Source organism: Megalops cyprinoides, chromosome 24 (genome assembly GCF_013368585.1).
Source record: "Megalops cyprinoides isolate fMegCyp1 chromosome 24, fMegCyp1.pri, whole genome shotgun sequence".
Classification (NCBI taxonomy): Eukaryota; Metazoa; Chordata; class Actinopteri; order Elopiformes; family Megalopidae; genus Megalops; species Megalops cyprinoides.
The window spans coordinates 851,526-867,975 of record NC_050606.1 but is presented as its reverse complement, the minus strand read 5'-3'; the positions used below and the strand labels follow the sequence as shown (position 1 = coordinate 867,975).

The window sequence follows — 16,450 nt, the reverse complement described above, 5'->3', positions numbered from 1 at the left end:
ATCAGTCATCTCTTCATAAATTCTGTTTTTTTAAGAAGTATGACTTTTTAACTTTTTTCTCTCTTGTAGTCCTACGTCTTCTTCACTCTCTCCTTTTCACTCTGGCTTACCACACAGCTGTCTTCATTCGTTACCCTATTTGTCTGTCACTTTTCTTTTTCCTAATGCACATTTTCCTCTCCCTTCACTCTGCAGGACAGGAGCCAACTGATAAGCAGATTCCCCGATTTGGGCTGTGTTTCTGTCCCCTTAAGCCGTTTTTACTCCTGTTTAAATAAAAATAAATTTAAATGAAAAAAGACCACGTTTACAGCTGTGATAGACGCAAACTGCTCAACGCTCAGAATCACGCTTTTACATATAAAGTAAAAACAGCCACATCCACCCGCACATAAACGCGTACATAAACGCGCACACACGACGCAGCGTACATAAACGCGCACACACGACGCAGGTCGCACGCAGCGCGTCCCTCTCCACGCCCCGAGTGTGACGCAGAGTGAGCGCGACGCACGTCACCGGCCCTGCGTCATCACCTGAGGCCGAAGCAGCCGCAGCAGAGGCGAGTGCGTCGATACCCAGGTTTGCAAGAAACACACCACGAGTTGCGTTAATTTTATAATTCAGGGTTATTAAATTCCATTAAGGAGCCCTTTTCCGTTATAAGCGGAGAGGTTTTCGTCAGCGAGGCGAATGTAGCGCGTAGCTTCCCAGCGTTAGCGGCGCTAGCGAGCCATTTTGCGCAGGATGTCGCCTGGTGGAGCGTTTCTACAACAGCAAGTGAAGAGGATGGTGACAGATAGGATACTGCTCCATTTTTCTCATTCTGTATCCCAGGACATTTAGCGATCTTGCGATCTGTAGCTATACTATCTAGAGTCTGGCTTGTTTGCTGGTTTGATTTCTAAGTTGTGCTGTGTAGCATCGAGCTTCCTCGCTGGCTCATCGTTTTGCTGATTGGTAGTATAGTAGGATGCCGTTATCTCTGGCAGGTGCTTACGGGCGAAGATTTGGTGAATTTACTTAATCTGTGTTTTAACACGCAATTTAGTGTGAAATATTCTGATGCAGTTGGAAACACAGTGGATTTATTTTAGGTACAAATTTTCCTAGCCAGAGAAATCTGAACACAGAATTGAAGATAAAAAATTACCTTTGAGAGATATTAGTGTAGCTGTGGTGGAGGGTGTGTACTGGTTCAAGGGTGGGGGTTGGCCGTCGCCACGGAGTGTCGGTCAGAACACAGGGAAACAGGGCACATCTGATCCTTTAAACTCGTTTAATGGGTATTGGCATAGTCTTGATCACTTTGCAGGTTTGGAGGTATTTGAGGGTATGTGTGTGTGGTCTGAACAAAAGGCAGATATACATAATATTAGTTATACAGCATTATACAATTATAACTTTATCACTATACAGACACATAACGCTGGGCAAGCAACACAGCAAACTACACAGGGTTATGATATGTACAATCGTTCAATCAGAAATGGCATAACTGACATACTTCTATACAAGACGGGCGCGATACAGTCACACAGCGTAAGCTTGCATACTACGCACCGGGACATATTTACGTTCACGTAGAGTAGAGTTTATGCGTGTTAATCGTCTCTACGCGTTATAATATTAATTTCTCAACATTACTGATTATGGTGGATGTCTGAAAATATTACTCTAAGCGCAACAACATCTAAACAATTACGCTAACTGAAAACAACTTCGGGGGGCTATCCCCGCTGTACTCGGTAGTAAGTGAGAAGTAACATGGGTAACAAAGACACAAGCTTACAGCACACGGTAACAGAGAACTAAGTAAGCAAATTTACTTACTTTAAAGTCATGAACGCACACAGGAAAAGGTGTAACACTTTACTAACTACGCAAAGGTAACTTAATGGCTTCTCACGATCGCCATTTGGTGTCCTGCTCTAACTTGTTTTCTCCCCTTTCGTCTTGCTGTGCTCCGATTGGCTGATCGTCCGTATGGCTTTGCATGGACAGGGAAGGGGCCGCCCTCAGTTAAAGGGGCCGCCCTCCTTTACAGCCGCCCCTACATTCACTGTGTGAATGTACTTCCTGTAGATGGTGTGATCTGGGTAGGAGGTGCCCGTTGGTTGTCATCGTCAGGGATGGCAGGGAGCTTGATGAGCCGAGCTACGGGGCGGTGGTAGCGTTTGCCTTTGACCTGAATGTCCACTGAACGAACATGGCCATCTGCTCCAGGAAAGGTGGTCTCCACCCGCCCAACAGGCCAGAGTGCTCTAGGGAGCTGGTGGTCCATGATCATCACGACGGTCCCAGGAGTGAGGTCATCAGTGTCATTGGTCCATTTCTGTCGTCGCTGTAGAGAGGGTAAGTAATTCTTAATGAAGTAGCTCCAGAATTGATCTGCCAGTACCTGAGTGTGACGCCATCTCCGTCGGCTTAGTAGCTCTGACTCTGGGAAAACAACCTGTGGCAGAGAAGCATCAGGCCGCCCCATCAGCAAGTAGTTAGGGGTCACAGGGTCAGGATCAGCTACATCGGAGGAGACGTATCCGAGGGGCTTTGCGTTCAGGATGGCCTCAACTTCGGTCAGGAGCGTCCTGAGGACTTCTTCAGTCAGCGTCTGAGCTCCTACTATGGTGTGGAGAGCGGCCTTGACAGAGCGAATCTCACGCTCCCACATACCTCCGAAATGTGGTGCGTTAGGGGGGTTGTACTGGAACTTGATCTTCTGCTTGGCCAGTAGTGTTTGGAGACCTGGACTCATGGCATTGAAGGCATCCTGCAGCTCTTTGTCGCCCCCTCGAAGGTTGGTTCCCTGGTCACAGAGAAGTTCAAACGGGGTTCCACGGCGGGCCACAAATCGTCGGAGTGCCATAAGGAAGGCGTCTGTATCCATACTATAGAGTAGGTCCAGGTGAACACAACGTGTGGTCATGCACTTAAAGATTACACCCCACCTCTTCTCACTGGATCTCCCCCGCTTTACCATGAAGGGTCCGAAGCAATCCACTCCAGTGGAGTAGAAGGCTGGCTTTAAGAGGCGAAGGCGGGCTGGAGGGAGGTCGGCCATCTTTGGGATCTTGGGTGTAGCTCTCCACTTCTGGCACTCGACACAGGAACGCTGGTGCTGTCGGATGGCTTCTCTTCCTCTGAGAATCCAGTAGGTTCTTCGCACTTCTGCAAAGACTCTTTCCGGGCCAGGATGGCACAGTTTGCTGTCATACTGCTTTATGAGGAGACGGGTGACAGGGTGTTTGGGATCTAGAACTATGGGATGTAAGGTGTCATGGCTGATGTCTACAGCATGACGCAGTCTCCCACCCACACGGATGACCTCAGTGTTGACATCAAACTCTGGGGACAATGTGAGGACACGGCTGGAGGAGGGGATACGCTTACCAGCTTTGAGGGCCTGAAACTCTTCTGGGAAGCTGTCCCTCTGGGCCTGCCGAATCAGTGCTGCTTCAGCTTTCTGGTAGTCTGCTGCTCCTGGGTTGCCTGTCTGGCCTGCCGCCCCATGTTGGGACCTGCAAGTTGCCTCCACAAGGTCTTCAAAGGTTGAATACTGATTGGCATCTGGTAGTGACGGGTCAGATGCTGCCGAGATGAGACCGCAGAACTTAACGGTGCGAAGCTCAGTTGGATCAACTGTCAGTTCAGTAGCCGGGTATTGAGGCCACGACTCAGGCGGTAAGTGAAGAAACTGAGGCCCTTGACTCCATCGGTTTGGCTGCGCTAAATCCATAAGAGTCTTGCCGCGGGTGACGTCGTCCGCAGGGTTGCTGGCTGAATCCACATAGCGCCAGGTGTGGCCGTCTGTGAGCTCTTGAATCTCTGCGACTCTCGTTCCCACAAACACCTTGAACCTGCACGATTCGGACTGCAGCCAGGCAAGAACGGTTGTTGAGTCCGTCCATAGGATTGTGTTATTAATCTCCAGGGAGAGCTCGCTGTGAAGCAGCTTGGCCAGCTGTGCCCCGGTGAGTGCGGCACTGAGTTCCAGCCTGGGCATTGACTGAAGGCGCTTCGGCGCCACCCTGGATCTAGCAAGGACAAATGCTAGCTGTACCTCTCCTTGATGTTCAGTACGGAGGTATGCTACCGATCCGTAAGCTGCCTCTGACGCATCACAAAAGATGTGCAATTCTCTTCTGACTTCTGGCACATCCAGGTCAGCAGACACAAAGCACCTGGATAGGGTGATCAAGGGTAGGTGCTGCAGTTCCGCTTCCCATGTCTTCCAAGCTTGTAGGAGGTCAGAGGGGAGAAGTGGGTCATCCCATTCTCTTTCTTTCACCCATAGCTGTCGCACCAAAACTTTGGCCCTGGTGGTGAAGGGGAGTATGTATCCCAGGGGATCATACTGGCTCGCTAAAACGCGATATATATTCCGCATTGTCACCTCTTGGTAGGGGGAGGGTCGATGGCGGTAATGGAGGGTGTCAGGCAGGCAGTGCCAGCTTAAACCCAAGGTCATCTCTTGTGGGTCTGTCTGGGTTTGGGAGATCCACAGCTCAGTGCTCTCAGATCTAGCTTCCTTTGGTAGGTGGCTTACAACCGAGGTTTCATTGCTGGCCCACTGTCTTATCTCAAATCCACCTGTGGCCAGCAGGGACCTCAGCTCATTGACCAGCTCACGTGCTTCGTCAGTGGAGGGAGTGCTTTGCAGGCAGTTATCCACATAAAAACACCGTTCAACTGACTGTTGAGTCTTGTCACCTGGTTGGCAGTGGGTGAAGATATGTTGCTGCAGTGCAAATGTCGCACAACACGGGCTGCATGTCGTACCGAATGGAAGGACTTGCCATTCGTACACGGCCGGTTGTGCCTCTGGCTTCAGATCCCTCCACAAGAATCGTAGGAGGGGCTTATCTTTGGGGAGCAGGCGGACCTGGTGAAACATCCCCTTTATGTCTCCACTGATGGCCACTCGATGTTCACGAAAGCGGATCAGTACTCCCAGGAGAGAAGGTCCCAGTGTAGGTCCAGGTAGCAACAGCTTGTTGAGATTCTGTCCATTGTAGGTGTAAGAGCAGTTGAATACTACTCTGTGCTTTCCATTGTGGGACACAATGTGGTGGGGAAGGTACCATGACTCTCCGGACAGCTCAACCTCCTGGGGTGGTATTTGGATGGCGTAGCCAGCTTTCTCCAGGTTCCGGATCTCTTCTCTGTATTTGGCAGCCAGCTGTGGGTCTCTAGCCAATCGACGTTCTGTGCTACGGAGGTGACACATCACTGCCTCCTTAGGTGCGTGCAATGCCGGCATGTCCTTGATTCGTAGAAGTGGGGTGGCGTAACGGTGTACTCCGTCCACATTCACACGGATGGTCTGTGTTTCCAGCATCTTGAGAGCCTCTTGATCCTGTCGTGACCTGGTCACCAGCTTCTCACTTCGGTAGGGCAAGACGTCCAGCTGCCATAACCTTTCAACCTGATGATGTAGGTCAGTGGATGGAGAGCAGATGGATGTGAACAGACACTGGGATGTTGGGAGCCGCTCCTGTAGGTGTTTAGATGGGCCTTGCAGGGTCCAGCCGAGGCGGGTTCTGATTGCTGCTGGGCCCCCTGGCGGGCCCAGACGCACTGGCTCCACTGGAGTGACAAGCTCTGGGTGATCTGCGCCTATGAGGAGTAGGGGCTGTGCCTTGGAGAGAGGGGGTATGGGTATTCCTCTGAGGTGCATGTATCTTTCCTTTAAGGCACTTACTGGGTAGTCGTACTCTGCTAAGCCAAGCTGATCTGCTGTGAAGGCTCTGCGGATCTTGAATTTCCTCTGTGGGTTGCTAGCGGTGGAGATGTCAAAGGTCACAGACGTACCATGCAGTGTCCTGATGTCTTGGTGCACTGTCCGTAGCTGCAGCTGTTCTGGGCTTCCTCCAAGGCTGAGGTGTTGTGCAGCCGTGGCCAGCAGAATCGTGCGTTCTGAGCCATCGTCAAGGATGGCGAAAGTTTCCAGTGACTTCCGCTGGTGGTAGAGGATGACCTTAACGACCTTCAGGAACACTCTGCCGCCACAGCGGGGCTGGTCCAGGTAAAGAGTCTCTACGGTGGAGTTATAGAGACTGCTACTTTGCTTGGTGGCATCACTACTCCGTTGATTGATGTCATGAAGGACAGAAAGGTGCTTTCCCTGACAGAGACGGCAGGGCTTCTTGAGGTCACAATCCTTGGCCAGGTGAGACCGAGCACATCTCCAACAACGCTTGTTATCCTTTATCCAGCTGCCAGCCTGGTCCTTGGTGAGCGCTCCAAATGCCGTGCACTGGCTTAGGTAATGAGTAGTAGACTGGCAGTATGGACAGAAGACCTTGGATTTGGTGGGTGCTTTAGGCGGAACCACTGCAGTCTTGTCTGGTTGCTCTGCAGTGTTCCGCTGCTCTGCTCCATGCAGTATGGAGGTGGGTTTCTTCTGACCCCGAGGTGCAGCCTTCTGCTCCTTTGACTGCCCTTTCTCTGCAGAGGCCTTGTCAGTTGGGTCAAACTCCATGCAGTTGGCTTCCAGCTGCAGCCAATCAGCGAACTCAAGGAGGGAAAACTTCGCCTTGTCAGGGTTATTCTTAAGGTGCTGTCTACGAAATTGCTGCTGCTGAGGGCGAGGTAACCTGTTCAGCAGGCGCTTCACATTGGAGCCACTGTGGAGTTCTTCAACGCCGTCATCTTTCAGGGCTTTGAGCATTCCCACTATAGCTTGCACACGAAGAGAAAACTCGTCAAAGGCTCGTTCATCTCCAGCACGGATGGGTGGTAGGTTCTCAAGGGTCTCTATTTCTTTAAGCACGAACTGATAGGGTCGTCCATACCTTCTGTCTAGTGCTCGCAAGGCGTTGGTGTAGGGCATGGATGACTCTGCATGTGCCAGGACAAGTCTGTGGGCGTTAGGAACCTTCACGTGCTTGAGAAGGAGAGAGTACTTGTACCTCTCTGACAGGCTGGGATGGAGAAGATTACTCAGAGCCATTCGGAGCTCCACATATTGTGCCCTTTCTTCTTCAGTGAAGTCAGGAAAGGTGGGTCCCTCTACCATTGGAAACCAGTAAGGTGGAAAGTGGGCGGATGGATAGGGTAGGGTGTTAACATGAGGCTGGGAGAAGGCTACTGGATCTGGTGGCCAGTGACTGCCACCGACTGGAACAGGAGCTGCGGGTGCAGCGGGAGATGCTTGGTGTGGTGGCACTGACCTAGGTGCGGACGTAGACTGACTGTGGGGCTCTGGGGCCACTGAAGGCTGGAAGGGAGATGGCTCTAGTGGGCTCTGCTTCGGCACAGGGGTTGGAGGCAATGGCCGCATCAGGAAATGGGCTTCACCATGTTGTTGGATTCTCTCCGACAATGGGGTGCAGCATGGCGATGCATAGCGATGGTCGGAGAGGGTAGGATCTCTGCTCAGAGGAGGTGGCGACAGGAGATGCGGGCCACTCAGGTGGGTCTTCCTCAGTTCCTGAGACAGCTCTTCAATGAGTGAGGTTGGAAGCTTAGGGGACTGCTGCCAGGGAGGAAGGTTTGAGGAGGCACCACGTGGACTTACATCAGGTTTCGGCTGTTCCCTCTCCTCTGATTTCAGGATCTGGGCCCGAGGTGTCTGATGGCGTGATGATGCTCTGGAGGACTGAGTGGATGCCCTTGGGGTACTTTGTAGCAGGACACGCTCCAAGAGTTCTGTCTGGCGTCTAGCAGTCTCACTCTGCTGTCTTGTGATCTCCACTATCTGCTGCATGAGGTCGTCAGGTGAACCTGCTGCCCCTTGTGGGGGTTTGGGACTGAAGGGGGTGGATGTACCTATTGCAGGTTCTCTGCACCGAACTGACCGCATGGCTGGCGTACCGGCGTAGTTAACGAGGTAGTCATCAAGGTACACCGGCCTTTGGGTTGCTCTGCGCGGGCGCTGGCAGGATGCAGGTGGAGAGCTAAAGGAGCTGTGCCCTGGGGTTGCCATGGTAACGGCCCAATCCGGCTCGAAGGACCAATTTTGTGGTGGAGGGTGTGTACTGGTTCAAGGGTGGGGGTTGGCCGTCGCCACGGAGTGTCGGTCAGAACACAGGGAAACAGGGCACATCTGATCCTTTAAACTCGTTTAATGGGTATTGGCATAGTCTTGATCACTTTGCAGGTTTGGAGGTATTTGAGGGTATGTGTGTGTGGTCTGAACAAAAGGCAGATATACATAATATTAGTTATACAGCATTATACAATTATAACTTTATCACTATACAGACACATAACGCTGGGCAAGCAACACAGCAAACTACACAGGGTTATGATATGTACAATCGTTCAATCAGAAATGGCATAACTGACATACTTCTATACAAGACGGGCGCGATACAGTCACACAGCGTAAGCTTGCATACTACGCACCGGGACATATTTACGTTCACGTAGAGTAGAGTTTATGCGTGTTAATCGTCTCTACGCGTTATAATATTAATTTCTCAACATTACTGATTATGGTGGATGTCTGAAAATATTACTCTAAGCGCAACAACATCTAAACAATTACGCTAACTGAAAACAACTTCGGGGGGCTATCCCCGCTGTACTCGGTAGTAAGTGAGAAGTAACATGGGTAACAAAGACACAAGCTTACAGCACACGGTAACAGAGAACTAAGTAAGCAAATTTACTTACTTTAAAGTCATGAACGCACACAGGAAAAGGTGTAACACTTTACTAACTACGCAAAGGTAACTTAATGGCTTCTCACGATCGCCATTTGGTGTCCTGCTCTAACTTGTTTTCTCCCCTTTCGTCTTGCTGTGCTCCGATTGGCTGATCGTCCGTATGGCTTTGCATGGACAGGGAAGGGGCCGCCCTCAGTTAAAGGGGCCGCCCTCCTTTACAGTAGCATAATGATGTCTGACACCTAGTTTTCTTTCTACAACGTTCTCCATCTGGCAGGTACTTGCAGCGTGTTGCTTGGCTGCGATTGGCTGTGCTTGTGGTTACCATGGCGTCTCCCGGGGGACAAGGCGCCGGAGCGCTGTCCACGCGAGGAGGGGCAGGGGCCAGGAGGATGAAGTGGGCTCTGGAGCTGAGCTTAGGCGGTTCCAGGTAGGGGCCGGCCCGGGTCGAAGCCCGATTTCAACAGACTGTGAGTAGGGAGCAGTGTGCAGGCTGCTGGCCTGTGTGGGCAGCTGTGACATTGCAGATGAGTGACTCCTGTCCTTACCTGTGCTGCAGGAGCCGGGGGGACAGACAGAGTAACCAGGGCGACGGTCTGTACCCTGTGGGATATTCGGACAAGCCCGTCCCAGACACCAGCGTGCAGGAGACGGACAGGAACCTGGTGGAGAAGGTGAGACGGACTGTGCTGGCGATTTTGCGCTGTGCGCTCTGTCGAGGGTCCAGTGTGTCACTGTTTCATCTGTGCTGGCGATTTTGCGCTGTGCGCTCTGTCGAGGGTCCAGTGTGTCACTGTTTCATCTGTGCTGGCGATTCTGCGCTGTGCGCTCTGTCGAGGGTCCAGTGTGTCACTGTTTCATCTGTGCTGGCGATTTTGCGCTGTGCGCTCTGTCGAGGGTCCAGTGTGTCACTGTTTCATCTGTGCTGGCGATTCTGCGCTGTGCGCTCTGTCGAGGGTCCAGCGTGTCACTGTTTCATCTCCCTCTCTGTCTGAATTAAAGAATCTAAACTGACTGCCTAAACTCTCCCTTGCTCTCTCTCTCTCTCTCTCCCTCATCCTCTCTCTCTCTCTCTCTCTCTCTCTCTCTCTCCCTCATCCTCTCTCTCTCTCTCTTGCCCCACTCTCCCCTCTCTCTCTCTCTCTCTCCCTCCCTCATCCTCTCTCTCTCTCTCTTTCTCTCTCTCAGAGGTGCTGGGACGTAGCGCTGGGCCCACTGAAGCAGATCCCCATGAATCTGTTCATCATGTACATGTCTGGGAACACCATCTCCATCTTCCCCATCATGATGGTGTGTATGATGGCCTGGAGGCCCATCCAGGCCCTGATGTCCATGTCTGCCAGTGAGTGTCCCTGCAACACACACTTACTACATACTTACACACTACAGCGCAGCATTTACACGCTTACACACTGCAGCACAACGTGCACAGGCTTACGCACTGCAGCAAAGCGTGTACACGCTTACGCACTGCAGCACAGCACTTACACACTGCAGCACACCACGTACCAGCGCACTTTTTGTGCTCTCAGGGTGTTCAATGATGTGGTCATGTTGAGATTCCTGTTCTACTTATGAGTGACACAGTTTTTAATGCTCTCTCTCTCTCTGTTTTCTCTGACTTCAGTCTTCATCCATGCATGTTTGTTTCTTCCCCATTGTATTTTGGTATTCATAAGATCTGATGACTTGGAGACTCACTTTGGCACCAGTCAAATACAGATAATTACACAAGGAGTGTGCACATTTGACCAGTAGAGGACACTGTTGACCATTTAAACACTGAGTCACAGATGACTGGTAATCTAATGCCCTGTATGAACACTCGCTAATCTTGAGTTTCACTTGAAGGATGACAGTACAGAGATTTCACATTAATTAGCTGTTTTGTAATCCTATTGAAACGCAAGGCATTCTGCAGCACAGGGGTGATTCCAAAGCCCCTGAAGGGCTCAGGTCTCTCCCCCCTCCCACTCACAGAGAGTAAAAGTGAGTCAGGCTGAGCCGTGGACAGCATTGCAAAACCACAAGGTTTTCCCGTTAATCCCTGTCTGTAGCTGTTAAAACTCAGCGGGTGCTTTCAGTATGAGTACCTGTGACAGCAAAGTAGTGAGGTAGTTGTGAAACACGCTGTACCGCATGCAGAGAACCTACCCATCCCGTTTCTCTCTTTCAGCCTTTAAACTGCTGGAGAGCTCCAGTCAGCAGTGGCTTCAAGGGCTGGTCTATCTCATCGGCAACCTCCTGGGCTCAGCATTGGCTATCTACAAGTGCCAATCAATGGGGCTGCTACCCACACACTCCTCTGATTGGCTGGCCTTCATTGAACCTGCTCAGGTGAACACCCACACCTTCATTAGCACTTACTCCGTTTCTTCTGCTGCCTCTTTCCGCTGAGTGAATGTTTATAATCGCTCTGTCCGAGATTCATGGCGACTTTATTAGCGTGATGAGTATCGGGTGTTTCCAGGTCCTTCTAGAACAGTTCCCTTCATTGTTATTTACACTCCTGGCTGAATAGGAACAAAAAACGGGATATAAAAAATGTACGGTAGATTTTTTTTTCTGTTAACACTTTTTGGTACACTTTTATCTTCACAAATAATACATTTTATTCCAGAGAACATAAGGGTCACATTTATTCACAGGCTGAATTTAGTATTTTATAAATCCTCTTCTGGTGAGGATTACACTGCCATGATACATCCTGTAGAGATTTATAAGGTGCTGGAACTTCTGAGGGGGGATTTTTGTCCATTCCTCTTGGAAGTCCTAACCCTAACCCTTAACCCTAACCTGATCTGGGTGCTTTAGGTCATTTGATTTTCATATGTAGGTGGACTGAGGTCTGATGATCAAGGTGGTCAGTGGAGACCATTCATTTTGTGCTCAGTTAATGGTTTGTTTGTAGATTTGTAATGTACAAATAATAATATACAAATAATAAAAACGATGATAAAAGAAAAAGGCGAAAAGGAGCAGAAAATGAAAAATATCAGGAAACAGTTTCTCTGATGCGTATGTGAATAGAATTGATGTTACTGTAACTCTCTTTTCTCTCAATGTCTCTCCCTCTCTCTCTTTCTCAGAGGGTGGAAATCATGGGCGGAGGGATGATCCTGTGAGGCAGAGGAGTGACATCACGCCATGTGGCTCCGCCCCCTCTCCCCCTTCCGCCAGCACACGCTGCTCTCCTGCCATGTTGGACTGAAACGGACTTTAGCTGAAAACTCTCTCTTTCTCTTTCTAAATAAAGTTATCTTTTATCCGGTGTTTGCCCTGCCTCTAATGCTCTGTCACACCTTTGTTACCTTTGCTAAAGGTGCCGTGCATTCTGTACCCATAATCCCCCTGGTGTGTGGCGCTCCAGGCTTGCTCACTCAGAGACCTTCATTTCACCGTCGGTGATGTCGTCACCTTCATCTTACAGAGATCATGTGATTTATGACAGGGCTGAGCAGACAGAATGACCGGGTTCAGTGACTTTCCCCCCGATGGTGGTGTTTAGTGGCGTTCCCACACTGCGGGGCAGGAGAGCGCATTCACGGAGGCTGAGCTCAGCTCGGACGCAGCTTGGCTCAGTTCGAGAGTTGTGTGTTTGCCTACGTTAGAGCTCAGTGTGGGTGTGTGGAGCTCAGTGTGTGGGTGTGTGGAGCTCAGTGTGGGTGTGTGGAGCTCCCTGCTGGAACTCCTGCCCAAGGGATGCTGGGATCCCGCAGCGCTGGCTGTGTGGAAGCCGGAGGCGCAGAAGGACGAGAGGGAGGCCTGGTGCTCAGACCATTGCCACGCTGCAGGTGTGCGGGGTCTGAGGAATGTCACTCAAAACCCTTGCCTGGTGTTCAGTGTTCAGGTTCAGTGATGTCAAGACAGCCTGGGGGGGGGAGGTTAGGAGAGCGAAGGCAGTTTAAGCTCTTCAGGTCCTAGGTTGTCCATAGCTTGGAGCAAAGCCGCCTGCCTGAGTTAATACCAGATACCCGTGCTTCCACTGTCCCCCTGAGAGAGGGGACAGGTGAGGGGGCAAGGGCCCTGAGAGACAGATGAAAAGGGACAAAGCTGTGAAGGTTTGGGGCTGTCTCATTTGTTTTTAGCACAAGGTTTGTCAAGAGCATCAGTCTGTAATGTTTCAGTTGCAGAGCTGTCTTCTGAATGCAACTGCACAAGACAAATCAGGGGTACGTTTGAATTGGATATGTTCCATCAGAAGTCAAATTTTAAATGGTGAGCATTGTGAAAATGTCAAACAGTTCTCTAAAAATATGTAGTAAATTGTGTAAATGCAACGGTAAACTTGACATTTCCACAGCACATTTTGTATGTAAATGTTCAAACTTGTGGTCATCTACATCTGTCCCTATAATCAAAACCTACCCACTAATTTTGCTTGTCTTGAAATAGTTTCTAATCATAATAATTACATCAGCGTTGATCACACGGCACTTTCTCAAATTCCCAGAGGATACCTTTCGAGCTAGCATGCTAACACATCACAGTGCACTCTCCCTTCACTCTCCGCTGCGCGTCACGGTGGTTTGTGGTGATAAATTGCCCTGGCTCGTCTCCGTGGGCATGTGCGTTATGCTTTTCGCAGTATAACAGGGGAAGGGTGGAATTTCTGTTTACTTTTTTACCATTTCATTCACGTCACGGTCGGCGGCGGTGCACGCGCGGCGTTTGTTTTGGGTCCGGCAGGCGCGTGCGGCGCGCGTGCGGTGGGCACGCGACTCGCAGGCTGTGAAACGGCCCGTGCTCGCAGCTAGGCCGCGCGCTGCCGCTCAACCGAACTACCCCCGCGCGCCCTGCGCTTCCGCTCGCGGCGCAGACTGACGTCACCGCCAGCCAATGGCGGCGCGGGATTCCTGCGGCCTCGGCAGCGGCGGGCCAATGGCAGCGCGGCGGATGGGGCCCCGTGAAGGACACTTTGGACGCCCGCGTTGGCAGGGAAGTTAGTTCCTGCTCCGCGCTGGCCGTTTCCTGTACCCGCACAGTGTTGTGAGACGCAGAAAGCCATGTGTGTCGAAGCAAAGGTAAATTTAGCGCCCCGAATTAATCACGGAGAGGGTCGGGGCGCCGGGTGGCAGCGTTTTAGGCCCGTACTGAGGTGGAAAATGGACGCAGTTGAATGGAAAGCGCTTCGCGGCCTTAGCAGCGAGGCTGTGCTTATTGTAGCACGCTGCTCGGTTTGTGCGGTTTGTTGTGGGGTCTGAGAGAGAGGCAGAGCGATACCGATGCAGGCAGGATGATGGAGATGCTAACTGCTTCAGGCTAACGGAGCCGCTGCGTGCGATCGCGGCTCCCAGCCACGGCTCTTACTCAGACGCCGCTCTGCGGCTCCGTGGATAGGTACCTGGCGAGGTTAGCTTGGTAGGATAGCCTGCTGTCGGGTTTGCTGGTTTGCACCCATCGCTAGTCCCGGCTAATGTTAGCCTAGCCAGCGAACTGATGAGTCCGGCTGGCGTTCCGAGCGCACCTGAAAACCAGCTTTAAGAAATATTAAGTTTAATTGAGGAAAATGTTTGCGGTTTTTCTTTCCTGGCTAATAGCGAGCTAGCAGTGGTGTCAGACCTGTGTGCTTGGGTAGCCAGTGAGCTTTCTTAATAGAATAGTTTGGTAATGCTAAAGTAGCAACCAGCAGAGCGTTCCATTGAAGTAGCGCTCGGCAGGTAGCTGTCTTTCTCGCTAAGTTAACTTGCCGGGTAAGTGTTAGCTCTTCTGTCTACCGCGCTGTTTATATAGCGAGCTACTGAATTCAGTACACACCTGCAGGCAGGTAGCGTCAGTTCGCATGAAGCTGGAGACCACCGACTGATCTGATCTTAGAGGAGCCAGTGCAGTGTTAGTGTACCGTAGTGTCAGTGTGTATATACTGTATGAACCCTCTCTCTCAGTGCAGTGTTAGTGTGCTGTAGTGTCAGTGTGTATATACTGTATTAACCCTCTCTCTCAGTGCAGTGTTAGTGTGCTGTAGTGTCAGTGTGTATATACTGTATGAACCCTCTCTCTCAGTGCAGTGTTAGTGTGCTTTAGTGTCAGTGGGTATATACTGTATTAACCCTCTCTCTCAGTGCAGTGTTAGTGTGCTGTAGTGTCAGTGTGTATATACTGTATTAACCCTCTCTCTCAGTGCAGTGTTAGTGTGCTGTAGTGTCAGTGTGTATGTAATGTATTAATCCTCTCTCTCAGTGCAGTGTTAGTGTGCTGTAGTGTCAGTGTGTATGTACTGTATTAACCCTCTCTCTCAGTGCAGTGTTAGTGTGCTGTAGTGTCAGTGTGTATGTACTGTATTAACCCTCTCTCTCAGTGCAGTGTTAGTGTGCTGTAGTGTCAGTGTGTATATACTGTATTAACCCTCTCTCTCAGTGCAGTGTTAGTGTGCTGTAGTGTCAGTGTGTATATACTGTATTAACCCTCTCTCTCAGTGCAGTGTTAGTGTGCTGTAGTGTCAGTGTGTATGTACTGTATTAACCCTCTCTCTCAGTGCAGTGTTAGTGTGCTGCAGTGTCAGTGTGTATATACTGTATTAACCCTCTCTCTCAGTGCAGTGTTAGTGTGCTGTAGTGTCAGTGTGTATATACTGTATTAACCCTCTCTCTCAGTGCAGTGTTAGTGTGCTGTAGTGTCAGTGTGTATATACTGTATTAACCCTCTCTCTCAGTGCAGTGTTAGTGTGCTGTAGTGTCAGTGTGTATATACTGTATGAACCCTCTATCAGTGCATTGTGTGTGCACTGTATGTTACACAGTAATTTGTATACAAATAAATAAATGTGTGTGCAATGTCCTGATAGTCTCCCACTCTCACTTTCAGGAAAAATCTGTCTGTGAATGATTTCACCCATGGACAACTCCTCTTTCATCTCACCTAAAGAGAAAAATATCAGATCCTGAGAACCAGGAAAGAGGAGAGACGCTGGGAGTCACGAGGAGGAAGAGGAGGGGGAGGAAGAACAGGGGCTGCGAGCCAGTTGTCACACACCTCTTTCTCTCTCTCTCTTCCAACTCTGAGAGCACCAGAGGAAAGGTGGGGAGTTAAGGACAGGAAATGAGGAGTGTGGGAGAGCCACTGCAGGGCTCAGAGCAGGAATGAAAGCAGGCTGAATTGATCTGATTAAACTGCCTGATTATTTGCTTGCATCACTGACTGATAAGCTGAAGCGCTTTGTTACTCTTCGGCTTTTTTTTTGCTCCATTGTATTCTGTGATCCCTTCTCTCATTGGAGGAGAGGAAGGAAGAGGCGTGGCCCATCGGGACACTCCAAAGTAGCGGAGGGCTTGTTTCTCGTTTTTTTGGGGGGTGACTGAAGGAGAGATTGAGCACGATGGCGGACCCCATCATGGACCTGCTGGATGACACACCGCTCTTCAGCCTGGACAGCCTGCCGGAAGCCTTCACACAGGGCTCCTCTGACCCTGTGGAGGAGGCGCTGAAGCTGGCCCTGGGCCAGGTGGACACCCCGCCCATCCCCGCCCCGGCCCCCGTCCAGCAGCCTGCCCAGGTGGCGCTGGCCCCCGCCGTGCCGGTGTCCGCGCAGTCGGTTGCGCAGACGGCTGTCCCAGTGGGCAGCAGCAGTGGGGCCGCCACGGTGCTGCTGGGGTCACCCCTGGCTGTGCCCGTCTCCACCGCCACGCCGCAGCAGGTGACCGCCGGACAGGCCGCCCCCAAAATCGTTATCCTGAAGGGCCCCCAGGGGCAGGTGCTGCAGGGCGTGGCTGCGGGCGGGGTCACCGGCTCCCCGACCGGGAAGGTTACCATCGCCAGAGTGCTGACCGGAACCCCGCTGAGGCCTGGCATGTCCATCGTTTCCGGGGGGGCGGTTTTAAATGCAACGCCGCCTGCGCAGG

The 16,450-nt window shown here is 51.2% G+C and overlaps 2 protein-coding genes across 3 annotated transcripts in view; both read left to right on the top strand.

The window, feature by feature from the left end:
• Positions 1-515: 515 nt before the first annotated feature.
• On the top strand, positions 516-11,889 carry LOC118771089 (ER membrane protein complex subunit 4). 2 transcript variants are annotated; one of them, XM_036518968.1, is made up of 6 exons: positions 516-582; positions 8,890-9,042; positions 9,172-9,286; positions 9,801-9,954; positions 10,789-10,949; positions 11,702-11,889. In XM_036518968.1, exons 2-6 carry the CDS (start codon positions 8,939-8,941, stop codon positions 11,735-11,737), a joined length of 570 nt encoding a protein of 189 aa, XP_036374861.1. In that variant the 5' UTR covers positions 516-582; positions 8,890-8,938; the 3' UTR covers positions 11,738-11,889. The 2 variants fall into 2 exon arrangements, with proteins under 2 accessions (XP_036374861.1, XP_036374862.1); XM_036518969.1 differs by having other exon boundaries at positions 543-562.
• A 1,679-nt stretch (positions 11,890-13,568) lies between these two features.
• LOC118771465 (chromodomain-helicase-DNA-binding protein 8-like) overlaps positions 13,569-16,450 on the top strand; it is an 11,484-nt gene continuing 8,602 nt past the window's right edge. Inside the window, exons 1-2 of the mRNA XM_036519474.1 lie at positions 13,569-13,636; positions 15,417-16,450. The exon at positions 15,417-16,450 is cut by the window's right edge and continues 386 nt beyond it. Coding sequence (XP_036375367.1) covers positions 15,928-16,450 — 523 coding nt within the window. The 5' untranslated portion in view covers positions 13,569-13,636; positions 15,417-15,927. The remainder of the gene's footprint in view (positions 13,637-15,416) is intronic.